At 39.9% G+C, this 25,092-nt stretch overlaps 1 protein-coding gene across 1 annotated transcript in view; it reads left to right on the top strand.

Annotated features, from left to right (window-relative positions):
- LOC145437744 (twitchin-like) overlaps positions 1-20,341 on the top strand; it is a 35,888-nt gene extending 15,547 nt beyond the window's left edge. The window contains exons 13-35 of the mRNA XM_080315031.1: positions 235-349; positions 997-1,178; positions 1,875-2,000; positions 2,404-2,600; positions 3,375-3,509; positions 3,654-3,798; positions 3,978-4,135; positions 4,540-4,687; positions 6,025-6,171; positions 6,967-7,122; positions 7,473-7,628; positions 8,649-8,801; positions 10,642-10,718; positions 10,783-10,899; positions 12,140-12,382; positions 12,964-13,138; positions 14,007-14,107; positions 15,373-15,565; positions 15,624-15,765; positions 16,147-16,307; positions 16,670-16,820; positions 19,063-19,180; positions 20,017-20,341. Of these exons, the coding sequence (XP_080171157.1) occupies positions 235-349; positions 997-1,178; positions 1,875-2,000; positions 2,404-2,600; positions 3,375-3,509; positions 3,654-3,798; positions 3,978-4,135; positions 4,540-4,687; positions 6,025-6,171; positions 6,967-7,122; positions 7,473-7,628; positions 8,649-8,801; positions 10,642-10,718; positions 10,783-10,899; positions 12,140-12,382; positions 12,964-13,138; positions 14,007-14,107; positions 15,373-15,565; positions 15,624-15,765; positions 16,147-16,307; positions 16,670-16,820; positions 19,063-19,180; positions 20,017-20,079 (3,359 nt within the window). The 3' untranslated portion in view covers positions 20,080-20,341. The remainder of the gene's footprint in view (positions 1-234; positions 350-996; positions 1,179-1,874; positions 2,001-2,403; positions 2,601-3,374; positions 3,510-3,653; positions 3,799-3,977; positions 4,136-4,539; positions 4,688-6,024; positions 6,172-6,966; positions 7,123-7,472; positions 7,629-8,648; positions 8,802-10,641; positions 10,719-10,782; positions 10,900-12,139; positions 12,383-12,963; positions 13,139-14,006; positions 14,108-15,372; positions 15,566-15,623; positions 15,766-16,146; positions 16,308-16,669; positions 16,821-19,062; positions 19,181-20,016) is intronic.
- Positions 20,342-25,092: the final 4,751 nt, after the last annotated feature.

Below are 25,092 nucleotides of genomic sequence, written 5' to 3'. Positions count from 1 at the left end.
TTTAAAATCTGGTACTTTATTTCTCTGATGTACAAGCGTCCAACTTTTTTCCCTTTTCCAATTAAGATGTGGAATTGTTATGCATATAGTGGACTGCCAGGAAAGTTGACACAGACCACTGACCACAGACTACTTGAATATGTGTAAAATTATTATGTTGGAGAATCTTACAAATACAGAATAATCTAATATGCGGCTATTGCTTTATATCACCTATTCACACTCGCGTTACAGATCCGCCGACCGTCGACAAAGCGTTTTTGGACAAAGTTCGCAAGAATCCGCTGAAATTCAAAGCCGGCTCAAAAGCAAGGATTGTCATTCCGATTATTGCAAAGGAACCGACAAAGTGCGTACTCTAAAATGTCAAACACCTACAGCAGTGAGCGATTGCAAGACGCTAGAGGTCGTACGCTTGTACGCTCATAAATTAGAGACGTGAAACGTCAAATTTTAAGTATATTCAGAAATTTGGAACATACTTTTCTGCACCGTGTAGAGTTGATGATCAACTTTTGACTTGACGTAGGTCGCAATGCGGCAAGTGTTGTTCAAAACCATTTAAAAGTAACCCACAACTCGTTCAAGAGCAATTTTATGTGAAGATTTAAAAGAAAATGGCACGTTATGACAGTACACTTCAGCGACATTTTACATTAGAGGCTAGCAAACTGCAACTTGTTGTAGTTTAAGAACCAAAACCCAAATAGAATACCTTCTCGGAGGTACAGGACTTCAATTCACAGTTGAATATTCGTATTGAATTGTACCTGAATTCAGTTCATTGCATTACATTGCAGAAACTTCAATAGAACAACTTAGAAGAACAACTAATTTCTCACAATACCTGCTTTTGAGTTGCGTACTTTTGTAGCAATCGCATTTTAGGTTAATTTTGATTTTTTAGGGCCTAAAATTTGTTCTGAAATTTTACCATTGCCTTAGAGACTTGGTGTTTCGCAACTTACACAGCGAATGAGCTTGTGTCTCTGACAGCGTCTCATGGACAAACGGCCGCGTCACGTTAGAAGAGCGTGGAAGATATCACATGACGCATACAGCTAAGGAAGCCATTGTGGAAGTAGAGCATTGTAAAATTGCGGACAGCGGAACGTACGAGCTCACCGTCCAGAACGAAAACGGAGATATTAAAGTTGACATACCTGTCAAGATTGTAGGTATGCTATGGTTGTGCAACGCACACTTTTATGCCTATAGGTGATAGCTGTGTACAAAACTATACATGTACTCCTCAACTCAAATTCAGCTCAAGTTGAGTAGCGATAACTCAATGGTGGTCAAAGTAGTCAGCATTGCTACTCAATAGAAGCAGAAGTAATGTCGTAAATGTTTATTAAGTTACAAATAGAGTAGCAAATTCCACAAAATATCGAAAACGCTCCAGGCGTATGTAGAAAACGAAAGAAAATCGCGGTCGGAAAAGTAATCAGGGAAGTATATTTAGTTTTAAAAAGTAGGTAAGGTCGAGAGGTTGCATACTTTCCGCATTATTTATATGAGGCGGCTACTTTACAGATAGAAAAACGTATCTTTGTAACAACACAAAATGACTATTTAAATTGCAAAATATGATGAATTGAATGATATCATTTCAAGCAGGTGCGATATTTGGGTAAATCTTTAGTTACTGTGACACAGCTTGGTTTTTATGTCAAACTCGTCCCTACGATACTTTCTGCTTTTCAAAGTCCAAACTGTGAAAAGTTAGTAGTTTTAGGGGAATTAGTCTCAAAACAGCCAGTAGACTAAATAGTGCAAATACCGTACACAAAATGTACTTGAGTAGGCCTACTTAGTTAGTACCTGCCTCTGGGGACAATGACTTGCAATCAGTTTGCCTGGTTATTTCGCAGACAAACCGAATCCGCCGTCGGGGGAAATCAAGTTTTCAGATATTGGAAAAGAATCAGTGTCGATGTCATGGGAAGCCCCAGTCAACAACGAGGCAGAACTGGAGAAATATGTCATCGAGAAACAAGGTGATTACGAATAAAGAGAGCTTTACAGCCATTCCCATGTTTAAACACAAAATAAACTATTTTCTGCTTCATTTCAATGTGAATATACTATTCGATTGTATATCGAATTTCTGTACCTACAAGAAGTTCTGCAAAATAAACTAGAAAGGCTGCATATGAGCAACTGTGAGCTATCAGAAATAGATCAATAATTGCTAGTGCATCAAGTTAACAGATTATAATCCTATGAAAATTAGCGATATTGTTTACTTCTCATGGCTGTTTTCTTTCTCAAAGTGTGTTAGCAACATGATATTATCAACAAATCTATATTTAACTGCATATACTCAAAATACACTGTGACATCACTGTGCTGATGTCATACATTTCATGTTTGAGATTCAAAGATCTATTTCCATTACAGAGGAAGGTAGCAATACTTGGACAAAGGTGGCGCTAGTCCCGGCGTCTGAAACCACGTTCAAAGCGACCGGTCTGGCAACCGGGAAGAAACACAAGTTCCGAGTCAGGTCTCAGAACGAAGAGGGGCAGAGCGAACCCCTCGAATCTGACTTTGTGACCCCCTTGGAGCCGGACCAGCCACCGAAAATCGATCAAAAGGTGGGTGTGCAGCATGGCATGTATTGCATGTAACTTTATCACATTCCATGATCCATACCCGCCCACTTGTTTCATGCCATACTTATAATTTTCAATACTTAAAGAGACTGTTGGAGATGCAGAACTTCAATATGAAATTGAATAATATATTTATATTGAAATAGACCTGCATATTTTCGGCTGACACTCATCAGGGGTAATCGTCAGCAACTAGCAGAGAATGGAACATTGTAAATCGACAATTGTATCACAAAATATGATGTCCAATAATTGAGACAGACAGACGGCTTATGGTATATGTACTATTTCAGGTTGAGCCAACTGTTTGCCTCGATAACTCAAATTCAATATCCCATACCATAGCAACGTTCTTCCATTCCATATTTGATATGTTTTTCATACTTTCTCAGATGCAATTGGGATATTTGATATGTTTCTATTAAACCTGTCAAAGTATCAAAGTATGTTCAAATGTTTTTCCATCACGTAGGTCTACCTCGAAATTTCCATACCATGGTTGCACATTCCCATTTCAATTCTCTACTATTTGCTGACGATTACAACCGTGAATATCCTTGTTGATTTCAATATGAATATATTATTCAAATATATAATATCATTTTGAAATTGCATTCCATACCATGCCCTGGTCTGCAAGGCAAGGTTTTTTACCCGATTTCAAGCTTGATATCATTTGGTTTAGGTCAATTGAATTCACTTCAAATAGTGGAGCTACCTCAAGTCCAATATCTCATATCTATCGTTACATTTCAGCTGCTAGACGAGCTTGAGAAGACACCGATTGTCGTCAACGCCGGAGAGACGGCGACAATCACGGTTCCCGTTGACGGGAATCCGACACCCAGTGCTTCTTGGTGGCAGAACGGAGAAGAGATATTGCCTGTTAAGGTGCGAGTTTGAGACAGAATTGGACAACTTGGCAATTTTACTGGTCTAATTAGAGAAGAATACCTATTTAATCTAAATCTAATCTAATTTGTGATATGTTTCTATGTATTTATTTCAATCTGAGCGAGTCAGGTTGTGTTGCAGCATCACCGATCGAAAAAGGAGTCCACGGCGAAATCGGTGACTCTGAAGATCCTCAAATGTAACAGGACTGACAATGGAAATTATGAAGCGAGAATTTTCAACAATGTCGGCGGCGTACTCGTCAAAGCGAAGATTGTGGTGAACGGTGAGATTAAAATGTTTACACAGTATGTGTTCAGGTGCCTCCGGACAGTATATAGATTAGCGGACCTCAATTGAAAAATTTCATTTCGTTCACGAAATTTTGGAGGTCATCAAGCTGAACTCTTTTTAGTCTAGTCCAGACAGCCGGATACGGTTAAATAATTGTTACAATTTGCTCAGACGTTCCCGCGTTCAAGGACGGCGCCTCGGTCAAAGTGGACAAGGTCACCCCCGAGCAGGTGTCCATGTCCTGGGAAGCCCCGGAAGACACCGGAAACCAACCGATTACCGGGTATGAGATCGAGAGGTCCGTGGCAGGGAAGGACAAATGGGAAAAGGTATTTCATTCACCATGTTTCTATGGTATGATTTGATAAGGTATTTAAAAAATAGACACAAACTCAAATTTCCAGGTAAGTGAGGTATGTTTGACATAATTTCACTTTTGGGAAAAATCTTTGCGTTACTTGTAACAAATGTTACATTAGAATAATATATTCAGATTTAATGCCCGAAGCTTTTCAGACACGCTCATCACGGTTATCATCAGCTATGAGGCAAACATTCGAAGAATTTGTTCGACAACAATGTTGTGAATCAAGTTGATTTTCTTGTAATGTTAAAGTTCTGTATCTTGAATGAATTTTGCTGATATCAGCTTTGTCCATAAAATGCATTTGGGACATATTCACAAGTACTCTGTTACTGCGCATCCAATAATTCCCCTACGATATGATTGCAGGTTGGTGAAACCGATGCGAAAACGACTTCGTTCACGTCGGAGAAATGCAAACCCATGGAAACGTACGTGTTCCGTGTGAAGGCGAAAAACAGCCGGGGCAGTAGCGACGCGGTGTCAACAGCGGCAGTTACATGCGGAGCCTCAGTGTGTGAGTGAAGTCTCTTTAGTTGCAGGCTTGGACAAGTACAAAATTTTGAGATTTTCCAAATTACATTAAAATTAGAATTGTAGCTACACAATTTTTTTTTTCAAATTAGATTCGAATTAGAATTACCGAATTCGAAAAACTTGGAAATGCAATTAAAATCCGAATTAGTTCGAAATACATCAAATTCAAATTCACTTCATAACAAATCAGATTTTGTTCTCATGAGCATGATGACGTCATGGTGACATCATACTTTGTGATACGATTGTTGATGTACAATGTTCTTTCCAATTCTCTACTAGTTGCTGACGATTACCTCTGACGGGTGTCAGCCGAAAATATTCGGGTTCATTTCAATATGAATATACTATTCAATTGTATATTGAAGTTCTGTACCTCCAAGAAGCTCTTCATAAGCATGAGTATCGAAAATGTCTGAACAGCAAACTAGGTTCTTACCACTATACAGTAGGGGTCTTCAAAAATGACTTTATTTCTCAGATTGTACTGGCTACTTGATAAAATTGTTAGGTTACTTAATTTAAGCCTACACACCAAATTTGGTTCAATTCCGACCAGTAGCCGCATTGCTACAGAAGAATAAAGTTTCTTTTTATTATAAAAAAATAAATAACAAAAAATTTGAAAATTTCTTGTTCACCCCATCAAAGTGTTAGGCTGTCTATAGAAACGATGGTCACCAAATTTAGTTCAATTCCAGCCAGTGGAAGCGCAGTTATTGCCGTCGAAAAATTTTGATTAAGAATAAAATAGTATTTACGGTGACCAATTCTTTGATTATTTATTATAGTGGTGCCCACCATAAATACTATTTTATTCAAATCCAAATTTTTCCACGCCATTAACTCCGCTTCCACTGGTTGTAATTGAACCAAATTTGGTGACCATCGTTTCTATAGGCAGTCTAACACTTTCGTGGGGTGAACAGAACATTTTCAAATATTTTGTTATTTATTTTTATATAATAATAAAATAACTTTATTCTCCTGTAGCAATGCGGCTACTGGTGGGAATTGAACCAAATATGGCGTGTAGGCTTAAATTAGGTAACCTAACAATTTTATCAAGTAGCCAGTACGATTTGAGAAATGAAAAGTCATTTTTGAACACCCCTAACAGTTCTCATATAGCATTTTCAGGAGACCCAAAAATTAGATTAGAATTGAAAGCGTAGAAATATATCACAAATTCGGTCGTAATTAGATTACTGACATTTTGCTCTAATTAACGTAAATAGGCAACTCGTATTATCTAGTCGGCCAGGTCCGCTTTGTTCTACGTCTGGCTGTCGATAACACTGCTGTCGAACTTTGTAGCGCCTCCGAAGATTGACAGCAAAGTCCTTGATGAGCTCACAAAGACTCCAATCAGAGTCAAGGCGGGACAGACGGGGCGTCTCAAAGTGCCAGTGTCGGGTCAGCCACCTCCGACTGTGACGTGGATGAAAGATGGAAAACCGCTGGGTAACGTGGATTGGTTTTTGATACCCTCACTAAGGCTGGGCAAAATCCTGAGTGATTCATTTCCAAATCGAGTTTTTAATTAGGGCCAAAAACTGTTAAGACTGAGGAAAATGAGCATGTTATGTACGAGAGGCATTCAATATCACCAGGGTTGTAATGACTCGAGTCATGACGCGACTTGACTCACGCTTTTCAGGTGACTCTACTTGACTCGAGTCATTGCGCATGACTCGAACCAAGTCATATGACTCGAGACTCAGAAGGCCAAGACCGACGTTTCATTGTAATTTCGGGGAATAGTTAAGTAATCACATTATTGGGATTTCGTCTATTGGTACTGGTACTTGAAAATGCGTCCAGAAACTGCTAAAAATGACGAAAATTAGAATATTATAAATGCGAACCATTCGATACTACCGAACAGAGTAATAAAAAGTGGGTTTAACAAGCCTTTAACTGGAAACTTGGCAGTCAACACAATGACTTGGACTCGACTCGAGTCATAATACCATGAGTCGGACTCGACCCTCTGCTCGGTGACTTGACTCGTTGGTGAATTGGAAATGACTCGACTTGACTCGAGTCAAAGCTATAACACTGGGATTGACTTGTGACTCGGCACCTTGTGACCTTGCAATAACCCGTCACTACCTGACTCGAAGCTCCACAATTCTTGCTTGGTTTGGACTCGAGTTCTCTGATCACTGATCCCAGTTCTAATCCTCGTACAATATGACATTGTTTTATCGTACGCAAATTATCACGAAAACTATCGCTCAACATTCCTTCGTTCAGACGAAAATGACCGGAGATTTATCAGGGACACGAGTGACGCGAGCCACACGCAATTGCTGATCCACTCGAGCGAGAGAAGTGACGCGGGCAGATATACGTGTAAGATGAAGAACGAAGCAGGAGAAATCGAAGTTCCCCTCAACGTCGAAATCATCGGTGAGTCTACACTAGGGTGGTTCGAATTCCTTTTTTTCAGATTCCCGGGATTCACTGATTAAGTTGTTAGGTTGCCAAAAAAATGGCTGTACACCAAATTTGGCTCGATTTTAACTGGTAGATGCGAACACACAGGAGATTGAGAATTTTGAATTTACTAAGTAAAAATTACAAAAACCTTTTCCAATTTTACTATTAACGCCAAGAAATTGCCGAGTCGACTAAAATAGCGATGCTTTAATAATTTCTGTGTTCTGCATTGAATCCTGTATTTTTTCTGCAGTGTTGCGTATGTTTGCTACCTATTTCAGTTCGGCGATCTCTCATGAGTCACAATTGTTTGATTTCAGATGCACCACAGGCACCTTCCGGGCCAATCGAATTCTCAAACGTCACTTCTAAAGGGTTGACAGTGTCTTGGGCGGCACCGACGGATAACGGGGGCGCGTCGGTTGATCATTACGTTATCGAGAAAAAAGAGGAGGGAAAACGCAACTGGACTTCGGGTAAGAAGGAGTCCTCGTCAATAGGGCTGGGTGATTAAATTCTGAATTGAGTATCAATATTTGGGTCGAGATTTCGTGTATCATTAATAACGACTTTAATACAGTATGAAAGATTCGTGGGAAGTTCAAATATGTATTTTATGCGGTCTCGAAGAAAATGATGCCACTTCTATACAGGGTTGTAATAACGCGAGTCACGATTTTCTGATGACTCGGCTTGAATCGAGTCATTTTGTCAAAACACGGGAATGACTCGACTTGAGCCAGTCTGTGTTTTGACTCGACTTGTACTCGAGTCATTGCGCATGACTCGAACGAAGTCATATGACTCAAGACTAAGACGGCCAAGACCAAAATTTCATTTTAATTTCGAAGAATAGTAAAGTCACCACACTATTGGGATTTCGTCTATTGGTACTGATACTTGAAAATGCGACCAGAAACTGCTAAATGTGATGAAAATTAGTGCATTATAGATGCGAACCATTCGATATCACCAAACAAAGTTGTAAAAAGTGGATTTAACAAGACTTTAACTGGAAACTGAGCAGTGAATACAAAATACTATGACTCGGACTCGACCCTTTGCTCGCTGACTCGAACTCGGACTTGACTCGATGGTGAATTGAAAATGACTCCACTTGACTCGAGTCAAAACTATAAAAGTGAGATTGACGTGTGACTCGGAGCCTTGTGACTTGGTTACAACCCTGGAAAATAATATCTAAACTATAATTCTCTGTGATAAATTAACTCTTATTGGCAATGAGCGTGTAATTTCAGTACTCAAAAAAACATTTCTCACTATTCCACTCCAATCATTGGAATTAGTGCTCAGTTCATATTTCAGTACTGGAATCATTGCGCCCACTGCCCAGCTCTAGGTATATGCAGTGCATCTCGCAAACATGTTTGAACAGCCATTTCAGGAACTTACTAGGAAGCTGAATTGCTTGCATTGTCGTGGTAGCAGAATCCAGTCACCTCTATCGACTTACAAATCCCTTGCTTGTTTGTCAGTTGGTAAAACGACCAGTTCTGACGCGACCAGCTTCTCGGCAAGCAAAGGAATTCCGAGCGGCAAAAGTTATCGGTTCCGTGTGCGAGCCGTCAACGAGATCGGAGAAGGACAATGTCTCGAATCGGAACCTGTTCTCGTCAAAGACCCATTCGGTGAGCGGTAAAGCAGTTTGAAATGTTGGAATTGATGGTAGTTTAGAAATATTGTTGTTGCTGTTCATTTGGGCTCTTCAAAAATGACTTTTTTTCTCAAATCGTACTGGCTACTTCATAAAATTGTTAGGTTACCGAATTTAAGCCTACACACAAAATTTGGTTCAATTCCAGCCAGTAACCGCTTTGCTACAGGAGAAGTAAGTTTCTATTTATGATATGAAAATAAATAAGAAAAAATTTGAGAATTTTCTGTGCACCCCATGAAAGTGTTAGTCTCTCTATAGAAACGATGCTCACCAAATTTGGTTCAATTCCAGCCAGTGGAAGCGGAGCTATTGCCGTTGAAAAATTTGGATTTGAATAAAATAGTATTTACGGTGAGCACAACTATAATAAATAAACAGAGATTCTGTCACCGTAAATACTATTTCATTCAAATCCAAATCCTTCGACGGCAATAACTCCGCTTCCACTGGCTGGAATTGAACCAAATTTGGTGAGCATCGTTTCTATAGAGAGACTAACACTTTCATGGGGTGCACAGAAAATTCTCAAATTTTTTCTTATTTATTTTCATATCATAAATAGAAACTTACTTCTCCTGTAGCAAAGCGGTTACTGGCTGGAATTGAACCAAATTTGGTTAACATCGTTTCTATAGACAGTCTAACATTTTCATGGGGTGAATAGAAAATTGTCAAATTTTTTATTATTTATATTTATATAATAAATAGAAACTTTCTTCTGCTGTAGCAAAGCGGTTACTGGCTGGAATTGATCCAAATTTTGTGTGTAGGCTTAAATTAGGTAACCTAACAATTTTATCAAGTAGCCAGTACGATTTGAGAAAAAAGGTCATTTTTGAAGAGCCCTTTGTTCATAATATGCTATGTCAAGTGGGCATATTACATTGACGTGTAATGTCTAACACACTGACAAGACTGATACGCTTAGAAGACACTTGTGGCTCCCCCACGAGATCAAGCTCTACGAGGAGATAGTGTTCCTGCAAGTACTGCGTCTAGCTAGCCCCAATATCAATTCGTTAGTGTTTAGTGTTGTCAGGTATCGTGCGCATCTCATAGTTCAAAATAGTATAAAAGTGATATTTTTGTTGTATTTGTATTTCTTTTATAAAATATTGTTTCTTTTGTGGTCACCATGCCCCATCGCCCATGTTAGAGTACAACTTCTCGTTGAACTTAATGAATCGGACAAATTGCCACATGTGTCGAAAAGGCCACTTGGTCTTTCTAGGTAGTACGAAGGTCTGGTAGTTCCAGTGTTCCAGTGTTATGTCATATTTGAATAATTACTCATTGGTTAAACCCGAATATTTTATTCAAATGACGTAATATTTGGTGGTACGGTTGTTGACATACAATGTCGTTTTGAATTCTCCTGCCGCCATCCGACAGTCGACGAGCATGTCCACATTCAAGTCGAAATACAAGCAATTACTACTAAATAAATACAGTCTATGGTCAAGATTACCGGACCACGACTGACCTATCGATCTCGCTTCCCCTGACATGCCGCCCTATTTCTTGTCGCTTTCTTTTTCTATACTATCTTCTTTACTTTCATTCAGAGTGCATGCCTCCTATTTACATCGCCTAGGCCAAGGTGGGTGTCTGATTCCATAGACTACTCCTTGTCGCTTCGACATCTTCCTGTCTGTTCATTGTATCGCATTTTTTGTGGTGTAGTGATCTGATAAAATTGCTAATAAACCAATGATGATGATGATGTTTCTAGCCGCTGACGAGTGTCTGCCAAAAATATTCGGGTTTATTTCAATATCAATATATTATTCAATAGTGGAGATGATTTTCAGATGCCCCGTCGAAGATATCCGGTGAAATCGAAATGGAAACGGCCTCAGACGATTCGATCACCATTTCCTGGAAAGGGGTTCGTTGCCATGGCTACCATACCACTCTTGACGCGGAGTGACTAGTTCTGTTTTGTGATTCAGGTGCAGAACGACGGGGGTAGTCCGGTCACAGGGTATTACGTGGAAAAGCGGAAAAAGGGGCAAAGCCTCTGGAGTCGGTGTAACAACGATTCTCTTTGTACCGGTACATCTTTTAAGGTAGGTCCGGGTCTCTTTGGGCTAGTATATCTTGGGATGGAAGTGGAAATAAATTTTTCAATAGTACCTCGTGCACAAGTGATGTGGTTATGAGTAAGGTTGGGAAAAATAGAGCAAATGTGTGATTGGATTGCGAATCGCGTATTTCAATATCACTAGCATGGGTTCTTAACCAGGGGTCCGTGGACCCCTTGGGGTACGAAGCATCAAATCAGGAGGTACGAGATGCATTGTGGAATGAGGCTTATACGCTATCTAGAGCCCAAAATTATTTTCTAGGCGTATTTGTTCAGCTGAAATCTTTTTTTCGCACTACACACCATTTTACGTCAATGGTCATTCTGATTATAATACGGGTACTATCATAAATTGTGTTGAAAATGGAAAATGCTTACAAGACATTTTTTAACAGCCCGAGGGGTACAAACGGTTAAGAAACACTAAACTAGAGTATAAACTGCGGTCACTGCCCCAAAAACTTCAATGACTTCTTTACCTCGGTATCAAAAGTGAATAAGTACGACACGCGCGCGTCAACCTCGTCCAACCATCATAGGTTCTACGTAAAAGGTGATCGCTCTATCAATTATGCCGGACCTGCACTGTGAAACAGCCCATTGTCCACATTCAAGTCGAAATACAGCAATTTCTACTGAATCAATACTAGTCAGCCCTCTAGTTTACCGGACCACGACCTGACATCGATCTCGCCTCCCGACACAAGCCACCTCTTTTTGTCACCTGTCCTTTTATGTTATCTTCTTTTATTTGTCATTCAGTGCGCATGCCTCCTTTTTACATCAGGAGGGGGGTGTCTGATTTCAAAGACTACTCCAAGTCCCTTCGACAGCTTCCTATCTTTCATTGTATCGTGGTCTTGCGGTGTTTTGAAATGATGAAATTTCTACTAATAAATTGAATTGAAGCTAATTGTAAGTTCAAATATGTGTCTTTTATGTGACCACAAAAAAAACAATTTTAGCAGTAAACATGTGTAGCTCCGTACTGCATCTTTCTCATGTTGTGGTCGTAGGATCAGTCGTGATTTGGCGTTGATAAAGGGGTGCATAGTTTTTGTACTCGAAGTGATTTGCATCTCCGTGCTCAGCTAGAGTCGTTGCAATTGATACTCGATTCAAGTTGTTGCAAAAAATTTCATCAATTCAACACTCGATTCAGATTCAGGCTGTGTTCAGCCATTGTAATGATAACACGTAATACAGTGTTCTTTTGGTCACAGGCATCGGGCTTGCGTTTTGAGACAGAATACGAATTCCGAGTGATAGCCGTCAACGCCGCTGGGGAGGGAATACCCAGCAACCCGTCTCACGCGTTTGCGGCCAGGACCCCGGTCGACCCACCTGGGGAACCCTCAGACCTGGAAGTGGTCGACTCTACAAATTCGTCGCTGACCCTATCGTGGAAAGGCACAGAAGTGCAGGGTGGCGCGGAATTGCTGGGATACGAAATTGAGATTAGAGAAGTGAGATTCTTTGAAGTTGAAATAATGAACAAGTGATAACAAAACCAGGGTTGTAATGACTTGGAGTCACGATTTTCTGATGACTCGATTTGACTCAAGTTAATCTGTGTATTGACTCGACCTGGACTCGAGTCATTGCTCATGACTCGAACCAAGTCATATGACTCGAGACTCAGACGGCCAAGTCCGGCCTTTCATTGTAATTTCGAAGAATAGTAAAGTAATCACGCTGCTGCGATTCCGTCTATTGGTACTGCTACTTGAGAGCGCGACCACAAACTGCACAAATTCAGCAAAATTAATATATTATAAATGCGAACCATTCGATATCACCAAACAGAGTCATAAAAAGTGGGTTTAACCAGACTTTAATTGGAAACTGAGCAGTCAACACAATGACTTGGACTCGAGTCATCAGACCATGACTCGGACATGACCCTCTGATCGCTGACTTGGACTCGGACTTGACTCGGTGATGATTTGAAAATGACTCGAATTGACTTGAGTCAAAACTATAAAAGTGGGATTGACTTGTGACTTGGTTACAACCCTGTAAAAAACAAAAACCTCGTTATTTGCAGGAAAATTCAGAACACTGGCAGTTATGGACTGACGGGGCGGTCTCGGGCACTTCGTGCGTCCTGCGGGGTTTGAAGGAAGGCGCCTCTTATCACGTCCGCATGCGATCAGTAAACCGTGGAGCCAGAAGCAAATATTATTATTACAAGGGCATTATGACGGCGACGGAGATCTTGAGTACGAATTATGTTGTTATGATTTCATGTTCACTGTCATTGCGAGTGTATATATATATAGAGAGAGAATTTCTTTTATTCCTCAACCATGAAATACAGTATAGGCAATTTTTACAAACATTCCCATCCAAAAATGACATAATTTATATATTTCCCTGGCCGTGCTCTAGTTTACTTATCCACAACAACATGACCATCACCACATGAACATGGCAAAATTTATGGGGTTTGTAATTGATTTTGGGTTGGGGTAGGAGGATCATTCATTACACCCTTGCCCACCACCCTAATCCTACGATAACCTCGAGTTTATGAAAATAATAGGAATTTCTGTATAAATTGCAAATTTGCGATTGGTTTGCTTTATTTTGTGTATGTAGCGTTGCCAGTTTTATACCATAAACTTCCAAGTTTGTTAAAGACTTGTACGAACTACTTGATTTTCAAAGCTAGACTTAGAACTACTGGTACTCACTTTTCCGAACTTGCAACCAGAATTAGAACTTTAAGAATCCGCAACTAACAAACTAAAACACAACTCACATCATTTCAGTTTACTGTTAATGATTTTCCTTTCAAAACACCCCAAGATATGAATTCCTGAATTGCAAGTGAGCTGGGAAATATTTTCAAAAAGATAGGGTTCCGAGTTTGAAATAGCTACGCCACTGTTAGTGCTGATGACTCTGAGCTAGCAATGGCCGCAAAAGAACATCATGCGCATTTGCGCAACTAGAACTAAAACTACTCACTTTTCGAAATGCGCAACTAGAACTACTCAAAAAAACATTAGTTAGTTGACCGTCAACTCGCTGAATTTGCATGCTTGCACAAGTCAAGCAAGTAATGGTGCCTCCATTCTGCTTCAGTGGCTCCATCGTTCAAAATGACTGCCGAGCTGGAAGCGTGTTGCAGAGATGGATTTCACATCAACGCCGGCAGCACTATCAGAATTAACGTGCCTTACACGGTAAGAGAGAGAGTCTTTATTTTCATCCAACCAAAATACATAGCAACAGACGGCAATGATGGTGGTACAGAAAATAGGCATGCACAGAATTCGGTATCAGATAGGAATGATCGATACGACCGTGAAGGTCATCTAGTCTGATCACACCAGCATCAAACAGGCACACTTGACTCTATACAGTCTGGCTGTAAGAATGTTAGTCTAAAAGGGAAAATAAAGAAGAAAAAGTAAACGTTGGTAGCAAAGGATCAATGAAGCAATGTCTGGTCGAGGCATGGCAACAGTGTTAATATAACAACAAGAATTGAGCTTAAGCGATCCGTTTGGTATTTGAAATTTCTTGCAAATGGCATTATATTTGGCGATACAATTGTTGGTATACAATGTTCTTCCCAATTGTCGACTAGTTGCTGATGATTAACCATCAGCCGAAGATATTCTGGTTTATTTCGATATCAATTTATTTTTCGATAGCATGCTGAAGTTCTGTACCTCCGAAAGTCTCTTTTAGGGGACCAGCAAGTCAAAAACCTAACTGTCAGATGCCTGCCCCCATCACCATGAAATTTTCACAGTCGCTAGATGTCGCTATGCTATATACAAAAAAACAAAAAGTTTAGTCCTACCCTGCAGATTGTGGATTTGAAGGAGAAAAAATGCAACGACACGGGGAATGCAAAATCTTAATATTGTGAAGCCTGTTTTTTCAATCTAACGCCTTTTTAGGAAGTACTGGGACAGTGCTGTGTTACACTAAAATTTGAAGGAATACGTGCAACTCCTAGGAGAAATCCCATTTTGAAATTTTGAAATTTCAAATTTCAGGTATTTTTTCAAAAAGTTTGCTGTGAAGCTCTGTAATTCAGAGCGAGGTCGACCTAGGCCAAACGTCTCTTAGCATAACACGGGTCTATATGTTAGCTTTTCAAAAAAACCTCAGTGAATACTATACGACATATGTGTCATACAAATTTTTGATTTACCATGAAGCTGTTCAACAAAATTTTACAACGGAGAAAAACGTTAATAAACATTTTACCAGTAATAAAAGATACTAGACCTGTGCCGATAAAAATCGAAATTATGAAGTTATTAGTTATATTTTTGGTAAGATAAGGCCATGAGGTAAGAGTATAGGTACTATGTCGATATTTCAAGCCAAGAAAACAAAATTGAAAATTTTCATATTCTTTCTAAATTTTGACTTGCTAGTCCCCTTAAAATTGGAAGCAATGTGCAATGCGACAAGTGTCATTCGTGAGCAGGGCCGGCCCAAACCGCACATCGTTTGGAAGAAAGACAACGAAGAAGTGGACGAGTCCGTGGAGATCGTCAGTTCGATCGGAATCGAGCAGATGATGATTCGTAAAGTGCGAGGATTCCATTCCGGGACGTATTCCATCACGCTGCACAACTCGTCAGGGACGGAGACTTTGAAAGTGCCAGTTTTTGTTAACGGTGAATACCACCTCATGTTCATAATGGCTTTGCTCGTGCTGATGGTCGAAATTTGTAGACGCGCCATCCCCTCCGGAGGGTCCCTTGCGTGTAGAGAACGAAACGGACCAAGGCGTCACTCTCTCCTGGAAAAAGCCGAAATACGACGGTGGTAAACCGATCAGAGGCTACGTCGTGCAGCTGAGGGAAGCCCGCGGCAGGTTAGTGTTGCTTTGAAAAGTGTGATTACGTAAAGTAGGCCGCAATGATTGGTAGCGCTGCAAAGAAATATGTGCCTTTCCTGGTACCGCAAAGAATATATTGCGCGTTCGACAGCACATTAAATATAGTTAGGTATTTTTTCGGCCATGCCTATTCCATTGCTCTGGCTCTCATACTAATAATAGTTAGTAGGCAACATTGCTAATGCCAAATTCACCAAGTGATGGTTTCTTAAGAAGAAGAATAGTTATCGCATTTCTAATGCCAAATTCACCGTGTGCCGACATCAAACGTATCATTTCGTTTTACATAAGAGTCTGGTCGCTTGATTTAAGGGCTGGATGCATTTTTCCTTTGTTTCTCAATGCTCTGATCCACAGGGACTGGCAGACTGTCGCTCAGAAGCTGACAAAGTGCGAATACGTCGTCGACAGCATCCAAAAATCCAAGTCTTATTATTTCCGTGTTCTCGCGGAAAACGAAATCGGTCGCAGCGAAGCGTTGGAGAGTAAAACGGTCGTCTATATAAAGCAACATGTCGGTGGGTGTGATGTTATTTACAATGCTATGACGTATGCCATTAGGAGTTCAAATTTCGTTAATAGAGGATAATTAAGTAGTCATTTTGGTACTAAGATGGAAGTAGAAGTACTGTAGTAAATATTTACGGGAGTACGAGTGGTAGTACCGATTATCAAGTAAGTAAAAATGTGAGTATTCTAGGCCTAGTTTTGTATGAAAAACTGAAAACTGTGAGGTAGAAGAGGGAGTGATGTAATATTATAGCCATTTGAGTAAATAGTGCAAATGGGCAAAATCTACTTCGAAAAATTAAAAGTACCCCTTGTTTACGAGCGTCTCTGGTTGCCGCGACAAATTGACAGTGAAACACGCTTTTTTCAGCCAAAGTTCAAATCGAAGAAATGAAGTACGACGAAAAAGACCTCCGGACCCCGCCGCAAATCACGGTCCCGATGAAACCGAGAAGCGTGCCGGCCGGCGTCAAAGTTACGCTCAGCTGCTCTATCAGCGGCAAACCGCATCCCACGATTCGGCGAGTGATTCATCGTTCTGATTCTAATCTAATATGTGAAATGTTTCGATGTTCTTGTTTTAATTCTAATTTAATTTCGCGTTACACTGAAAATGCTGCAGGAGAACTGTATAGTAGGGGTGTTCAAAAATGCCTTTTTTTCTCAAATCGTACTGGCTACTTGATAAAATTGTTAGGTTACCTAATTTAAGGTCACACACAAAATTTGGTTCAATTCCAGCCAGTAGCCACATTGCTACAAGAGAAGAAAGTTTTTATTTATTATCTAAAAATAAATAACAAAAAATTTGAAAATTTTCTGTTCACCCCAATGAAAGTGTTAGGTTGTCTATAGAAACGATGGTCACCAAATTTGGTTCAATTACAACCAGTGGAAGCGGAGTTATCGCCGTCGAAAAATTTGAATTTGATAGTATTTACGGTGGGCACCACTTTAATAAACAATTGCAGAATTGGTCACCGTAAATACTATTTTATTGATAATCCAAATTTTTCGACGGTGAAGCTGTAATTATAATTGTGATCTAATTAGAAAAAATCTGTGTAGCTATAATTCTAATCTAATTTGATAAAAAACGGTGTAGCTGTAGTTATAATTGTGATCTAATTAGAGAAAATCTGTGTAGCTATCGATATGATTATATTCTATTTAGGAAAAACTGTGTTGTTATAATTCTAATTCTAAGCCAATTAGGAAAAACTGTAGCTATAATTCTAATTCTTATCTAATTTTATAAAAAAACGGTGTAGCTGTAATTACAGAGGTGGTCAAAGTAGTCAAGAAAGCTACTCAAGTAGAAGTAGAAGTAGCAACGAAAAAATCTACTCAAGTACGAGTAGAAGTAGAAGTACTTCTTTCATAAGCAACCTGAAACTACTTGAAGTAGAAGTAGAATCGTCTGACTTTAAAAGTACTCAAGTAAGTAAGTAGTTGTGAAAACGATCTTGATTGGATGGATTATAAAAAGGTGCAAATTGAGCTATGTGATAGGTGACGAGCTTGATTCATATTGATGCATACCAGCAGGTATCCAATTTTCGATAGCATAAGCATTCGTCCGCATCATGGGATGAAAATAATAGTATTGATAAGGAAATGCGATGCTAATCCTCTGTTTTCTCGAAGAGCACATTTTGGAAAATAGCATGGTATGGCGCCATCCCCCATATTATAAGGCCCGTAGTTTAGTCGAAGAGCAATACGGAGAAGTTGTATAGGATACGGTGTAAACACTTTGCTAGTAAACGTTAATAAAAATAGGGTGGACCGTAAAAATGCCATATTGCGTAGCTTTATTTCCAGAAATTAAAGGCATTACTACACTTGCTTTTATACTTCAACATGTATGTTATCCAGACAAAAGAACTGATATTGATTATCACTCAAAGTATATGATACTGGGAATTGAAAGTGAAATATTAATACTACTTCTAAAAGCAGAATATGTATTTAATGTTTTTAGTCCAGAAAGTTTCAAAGGTGGTATGCTAAAACAGCCTCTAAAACTAAAAAAAAAGTCAAAGTCCACTCTTCCAGATTAGGACACGCCATGAACATGCTAAATTACGATATGACAAGAAAATGCTAGATTGCAAAACATCAGTTTCAAACGTTATGATGAGCTATACATAATGTGATGAATTATTTCATATGGGCGAAGGGCGACAATGTGGCGTGAACGGAACCACGCCAACCCGCCACCTAAATTATATTCCCCGATACTTTCGTGAAACCATACTGATCATTCCGTATCCACTGCGCGCCAAGCGCGACAAAAATTCTGGGCTTTACTAAACTTTTATGAAAATTAAATGTTAATACTCTGTGAAAACAGCTCCGAAATTCCTCAGGCGATATTCCTGATTGGAAGATTGAACTACTTCTACTTGACAAACTGAAAATAGCGAAAAGTAAGTAAGTAGATAACAAAATTTTAAGCAGTAGAAGTAGCGAAAATCAGATCTACTTAATAAGTATCAGAAATAGAGGAAAACTACTTGAGTACTTTGAAAAAGTAGAAGTACTTCGTTACTGACCACCTCTGTGTAATTATAATTGTGATCTAATTAGGAACAATCTGTGTAGCTATCATCCATAATTATATTCTTATTAGGAAAGACTATGTAGCTATAATTCTAATCTATAATTCTAACCCTAAAAACTGTATAGCTATAATTGTAGTTATAATCGAATTAGGAAAAAGATGTGTGGCTATCGTTCTAATTCTAATCAAATTTTCAGATGGTTCAAAGACGGCAAAGAAATCACAAACGATAAAAATTATTGGAAGGAAAACGTGATCGGGCTGTGTCGTCTCGTGCTGAAAAATGCGCAGGAATCGCACACCGGAGTGTACAAGGTTCGTAGCAGTTGGTATATCTGCAATGACCCATAAATCTACTGTAAATACCCAGTTCCATTTTTCATCAATGGAGCAGCCGTAGTCAATTCTGAAATCATCACTAACAAGGTACTTGTACCTTTTTTCAAGTGCAGACAGACAAACATTTATAGATTTGTCAATCATGAAATTTGACTGGAGTGGATGATATAACCCCCACCATGTTTCGGTTCAAATTTAGCGATATTATTGTGCAAATATCAACTGTAGGCTAGTCATAAACATGATATTATATATGTAGAAATTGAGCAGACTTAGAGTGTCGAAAGTTCAATAATTTCCGCAAAGATAAGTGGTGGCGAATGTGATAATAACGTGCAACACTTCCGACGACACCTTGGTGTATGATCGCAACATGTATGGCACCAATATAACGTCCGGCTTACTCATTTCTATCTAGCTGCTCATATCGTTATTCTGGAATAGCGGTTATGTATTATCAGAGGAGAAAATGGATTTTAACAAGCAAATTTATTTCAAATCCCCAACAAAACATTTCTAAACGGCAATATGTTTGTATCAGTAGGCTATCGGCAATTTGGCGATTAAAATTCCACGGTAGAATATTTCATATCAGACGGCCGTTCTGTTTGCGAGTCATGAAGTTGTAGCAGTTATGAAGCGAAACTACTTGATGATTTCTCTAATTTAAAAACAAAAACAAATCAGGCTATCAACCATTTTGCTAATTTGGAGGTTTTGCGGATCCACTGTGTTTTAGATGTTCCTTTTTCTTGAGAGCCAACATCCAGTACCAACAGTTACAGAATCTCATGTTGTGATTTTTCATCCAGGTAATCGCAGAGAATCCTCTGGGAACGGCTTCTTGTGAAGCAAACCTCATCGTCGAGCCATAGTATGATGGCGTACGAGAATTACACGTACGTCAGATGTGGGAGAAAGGAAAATCCAGGACGGAACTTGCCATCTTACGTCTTTGAACACTTTCCTGAGAGTAGAATTGTCGAATTGTATAGAAACTATACATGATTTTACAGGCGGTATTTTTTCTCATTTACGCATGTAGCGTAATGCTCCGAATATATATGTAACTTGTACACTGCTTGTTGTGCTATTCCCACAATGCATGTTACGCTAATAAACGCACCCTCCACCGTAGGAGCAATTTTTTAGGCCAGGAAATCAGACGCTTATTTATAAATATGGCTAGGCAGAAAGGTTCCAGGGTTTATCTTGAAGCACCATTCGTTTGATGCAAGAACACCATTTTAACACTTTGAATCGCTTCTCATTTTGAAGTCTAATTTTTATGCTTTTATCATCTATTTTGCATTTCTCTTGAGTCAGACTCAAGGTTGTCATTTTAGGTCAAGGGTTCTAAGCACGCTGGCCGCATGCGTCCCGCAACATCTTCGAGTATGAAAGGGAATTAAACCACGAAAGCCGAGTTTTCAACTCTGTGTGGAACACTAAATTAGCTTTCGCACACATAAATGGAGAACCGTTGCGTCTCATTTGTCGAAGAACAGTTGTAATAAAGCGAGGAAATATAAAACGACATCACTGACAGTTTCATCCGGAATTCAATAATACATATCCACCTCTCGGGAAAAAAAGAGTTGCTAGCTAAGTGTGTACTGTGTAGCCCAGCCATCCCTATTTCGACTTGTTGTTACAGAGGCATAGTTCTAAATTACTTGGAATATCGATTGAGCCGAGAACTCAGCTTGAGGAGATGGAATTTGAGAAATCCTTAGCCGACTGTGCGAATTCACTATTTCCGCACTTTAGCAACAAGGACAGCATCACCTAGCCGTGGCGAGATAGCGGTAGCGGTATGATCCACAGCTACAACATCGATGTATTGCGGGTTCGAGTCCGACCAAGGTAGACTCCAGAATTCCTACCTAAGTGTTGGAGGTTTATCGAGCCAGGGGTTCTCGAAGGGCTGCCCACAAAGCTATTTAGAAAATTTTAGAATTAATGTAAGTTTAGTTATATTTGTTATGGTAAACGCTGGGAATATGTTCATTAACTTTTCATCCGACTTTGGTGGGATGTGGTGGCATGTATTGAGTCAGCAGGTACAAGTCGAAAACAGGAGGGCTAGCGGCGGCTTTTTCCACTGGCTATGACAACCTACGGCTAACAGCAACTAAAGTCATTTCAAGTATATGATAACTGCAAGGTAATGAATAAGTAACCAAGTATTCCGGTAGGGTCATATGTCGTACGCCGTTGAAACGGGGTGCAATAAACTCGGATTGAAGTGTAATTGATGTAGAGATTTTCTGTACTTCGGCAGGTCGTATTATTGTAAGACAAAAATAGCCATAATTGAAATATATTAGCAACTTCTGGTGAAGGCATTCTGCACCACCGCAACGAATCGTAATGGATTGAGGATTTAGCGGAGTTGCTTAATGTCCGACCTGGAAATCATTGAACATAATGTAAATAGTCACATGAATTGATTGTATCATTGGATTTAATATTCTGACATCGCAACTTCAGTTGGTTTGGTACAAGACATACATTGTACAGCATGTATATTAAAAAACTCTTTCTCCACTTCGCTGTAGTACTAGCACCCCATTTATTAATGAATTTGTTTGTTTTCGGGATACATATGGTGTTTGTCGACTACTATATGGTCATTTACACCAGGCCGATCTTCTTCTTATTTTCCGTAACGGCCGACTTATAGCACGGCTCACCTCTAGGCTTTTGTAAGACACCGCTGACGCGGATGAGGTGGCGAGGAGGAGCTTAGGTAAACCTCCAACACTTAGGTATCGGAACTCGGACGCGAACCCGCACCCATTGGATGTTTGAAGCATGTCCAGAATGATTATATTATTCCCCACAATAGTGGAACTAAAACCTTAATCACACAGTGAATGCGGGGATTTGATCATTGTGTTTCACGAATGGAGCAGCGGATGATCATAATCAGGGATATATAGAACTCTAGAGTTCTATATATCCCTGATCATAATATACACAGGAGATTTAGCCTATGATCTACCAGGGCCGTAACTGCCGCACCCAAACCCCCGAATTGGGGCAGCTCGAAAGGGACCCAAGATTATGTCGTTGGTTGTCTGTTGGAGAATATTTATTCAACTCGAAAATTTTCGTCGCGCTTGGCGCGATTTCATCACCCTAGATCTCAAGATTTAAATATCATCAGTCAATTAAGATAAAAATGCGCATATATTAGATCAGTGGTTCCCAACCTAGGCGATATCGCCCCCCAGGGGGCGATTTGGCGGTCTAGGGGGGCAAAAATGACGAAGGGGGCGACAGGGGGCGAAAATGGTGGACAAAGGGGGCGACGGGGGCGAAAATAGCGAAGGGGGCGATGACGCGTTAAAACGGCTGACCTTTTTTTTTAGTCAACCCACGGAAATTTAGTTGCAAAAGTGTGTCAAATTAGACATCGAGCCGGAAATTAGACCTTTTTTTAGTCAACCCACCGGTGATTACAGTTTGTATGCCCAATTTTCGTTACACAAAATTTAGGGGGCGATGATCGGTGTTGACCTTAAAAAGGGGGCGATGGGTCGAAAAAGGTTGGGAACCACTGTTTTAGATAAATAGACATGTCGGCGCCGTCGACTACCATGCATTGAACAGGATTATGACTCTTAAATAAGAGGTGGGCCACAGCACATTTTGAAACCGGAAAATGGGCCACCGCCAAGAAAGGGCTGAGAATCCCTGATCTAGGCTCTTCCTCGCCACGTGATCCGCGTGAGCGGTGTCTTATGAAAGCCTAGAAGTGGGCCGTGCAACAAGTCCGTAAATACGGACTCAAAAATAAAGAATATCGGCCTGGTGTAAAATGACCAATGTAATCGAAACAATATGAACATCAAAAAACAAACAAACATCACCTAGCCAATATTGAAGCCACAGTTGTCTGATTCAACCGTGTCCAAATGAGTAACCGCAATGTCAGTCGTTCTTTTATCTCAGTTGCTGAAACAAGTTGCAGCGTAGCGTAGGCTACTTTAGCCTAGCATCGGACGAATCATCCGACTCCACGGACATTGCACAGCTACAAATTGGGGTGCATTTTCTCGGAGTTGACAGTGACACCTTTGCAGAGTGAATGCTGGCAGGGCAAACGTGGAGAGGGGACAGTTGTTCCGTAATGGCGAAGTTTTTTTCTTCGAGGATCACAAAAAACATCTACTTTTGACAAACCTGACTTCTGTAATTATTTATGAGGCTCCATCCACGATAGGAAAGGAATATGGGTTGGTTGGTTGGTTTGCTCAAAAGAGATCCCGAAACCCGAGACTTCTCATACCACTGTATTTTGCATGGGACGTGGAGAACACAGCAAAGTGACGTTGGCCTCGGTGACGAAAACAGTTACCGTAATTTTCGCTCACGTATTGAAACCGCGGTGGAAGGTCCGACCGAAACAGCACTTCGTCAGCTCCTCAAAGGAATTGGTTTCGGGCGCCCCATAGGGTGATAGACCCCTTCGAGCTCGCCCCCCCCCCCCCCCCCCCCTTAATTGGGGGTTTGGTATGCGGCAGTTACGGATCTGGGAAAGTGCATATACTAGGCTTAAACCATACGTCCTCTTTTAAGAGGATTTGTCCTCTTTTTTGACTTTTTTGAAAGTGTCCTCGGAGGACGCCCTTTTGTCCTCTTTTTTGAGATTTTGTCCTCTTTTTTGAAAATTTAGGTCAGATTTAGAGCAAATTGCGAGTGATATGCCGCAAATTAGCACAGAAGTGACGCTCCGGCGGGTATTTCGGAGTGGAAAACGGTGATTTTAGCTCTGAGCGAAAAGATGACCTTTTTTTAGTCATCCACCTGGCAGTGTGGAGTGAAAAACGTTATTTTGAGCTCTGAGCGGAAAAGATGCCCTTTTTTTTCAGTCAACCGATCGCAAAGTGGGAAAAATTCACCGGTTTTTGAGAATTCTATTCCAGTTTTGCAAGTTGCAAATTTCTGAAAAATGTCCTCTTTTTAGATTTCCAAAATGTGGTAGGCCTAGCATATACCAACTAATTGGCAATGCTTGCAACGCAGGCTCCATGAAGTTGCTACCAGCAGTAAGCATATTTTTAAAAGAATCGTCTTGATTTACTTGCGTCCAGGGCTGTGGAGTCGGTAAATTTTACCACCGACTCCGGCTCCGACTCCACACATTTTCAATATACCGACTCCGACTCCTTAGTCTTTAAACGTACCGACTTCGACTCCGACTCCTCGGTCTTTAAACGTACCGACTCCGACTCCAGCATTATTACCAATTTACTTCGAAAATTATATGCCACATTGTCGGTTGAATGACTATCATACAACCATTAAACATATGCAAACATATGATTAACTGTGGCATGCTAAATTGTTTCTTTGTGGCACAGCTCGAATTATCTACTATGCAATCAACATGAAATAAAGATTTGCTAAATATCCTTCCTTATTCAAGTTTTTATAACATAGACTCTCTAATATCCTGAAATGTATGAATCATTCAAATATGGCAGATATCCAATCCTGTATAATAAAAATGTAGATAAAAAATCCCAGTGTAGCTCTTGTGTATGACTCAGCAACTGATAAAGAAATTGAACTTACTAATTTTGTCATTGCACACTATCCTCATTACAAGCACAAACACTCTTACTACGAATAATAGACATTGGTCATAAATGGAATTTAGTTAAGTAGTCAAAGACCATAGCCTATGTCTAGTCTACATGTACGTTATCAAGTATTCAAGGATTGGGACTTGCAGTCTTTCCTAATCATTTGTTCGACCCAAACAGCTAAGCTACACTAGAAATATTTTCAATTTTGTCTAGTGGGAAGCATCGTTTGGTCATATTTACATAATTTTTACAATTTTACAAAACGAGCCGATGCATTTTCTCTGTCAC

Source organism: Botryllus schlosseri, chromosome 4 (genome assembly GCF_051294905.1).
Source record: "Botryllus schlosseri isolate E-star chromosome 4, Bs_hap1, whole genome shotgun sequence".
Taxonomy (NCBI): domain Eukaryota; kingdom Metazoa; phylum Chordata; class Ascidiacea; order Stolidobranchia; family Styelidae; genus Botryllus; species Botryllus schlosseri.
This window is presented reverse-complemented; position numbering and strand designations above follow the sequence as displayed.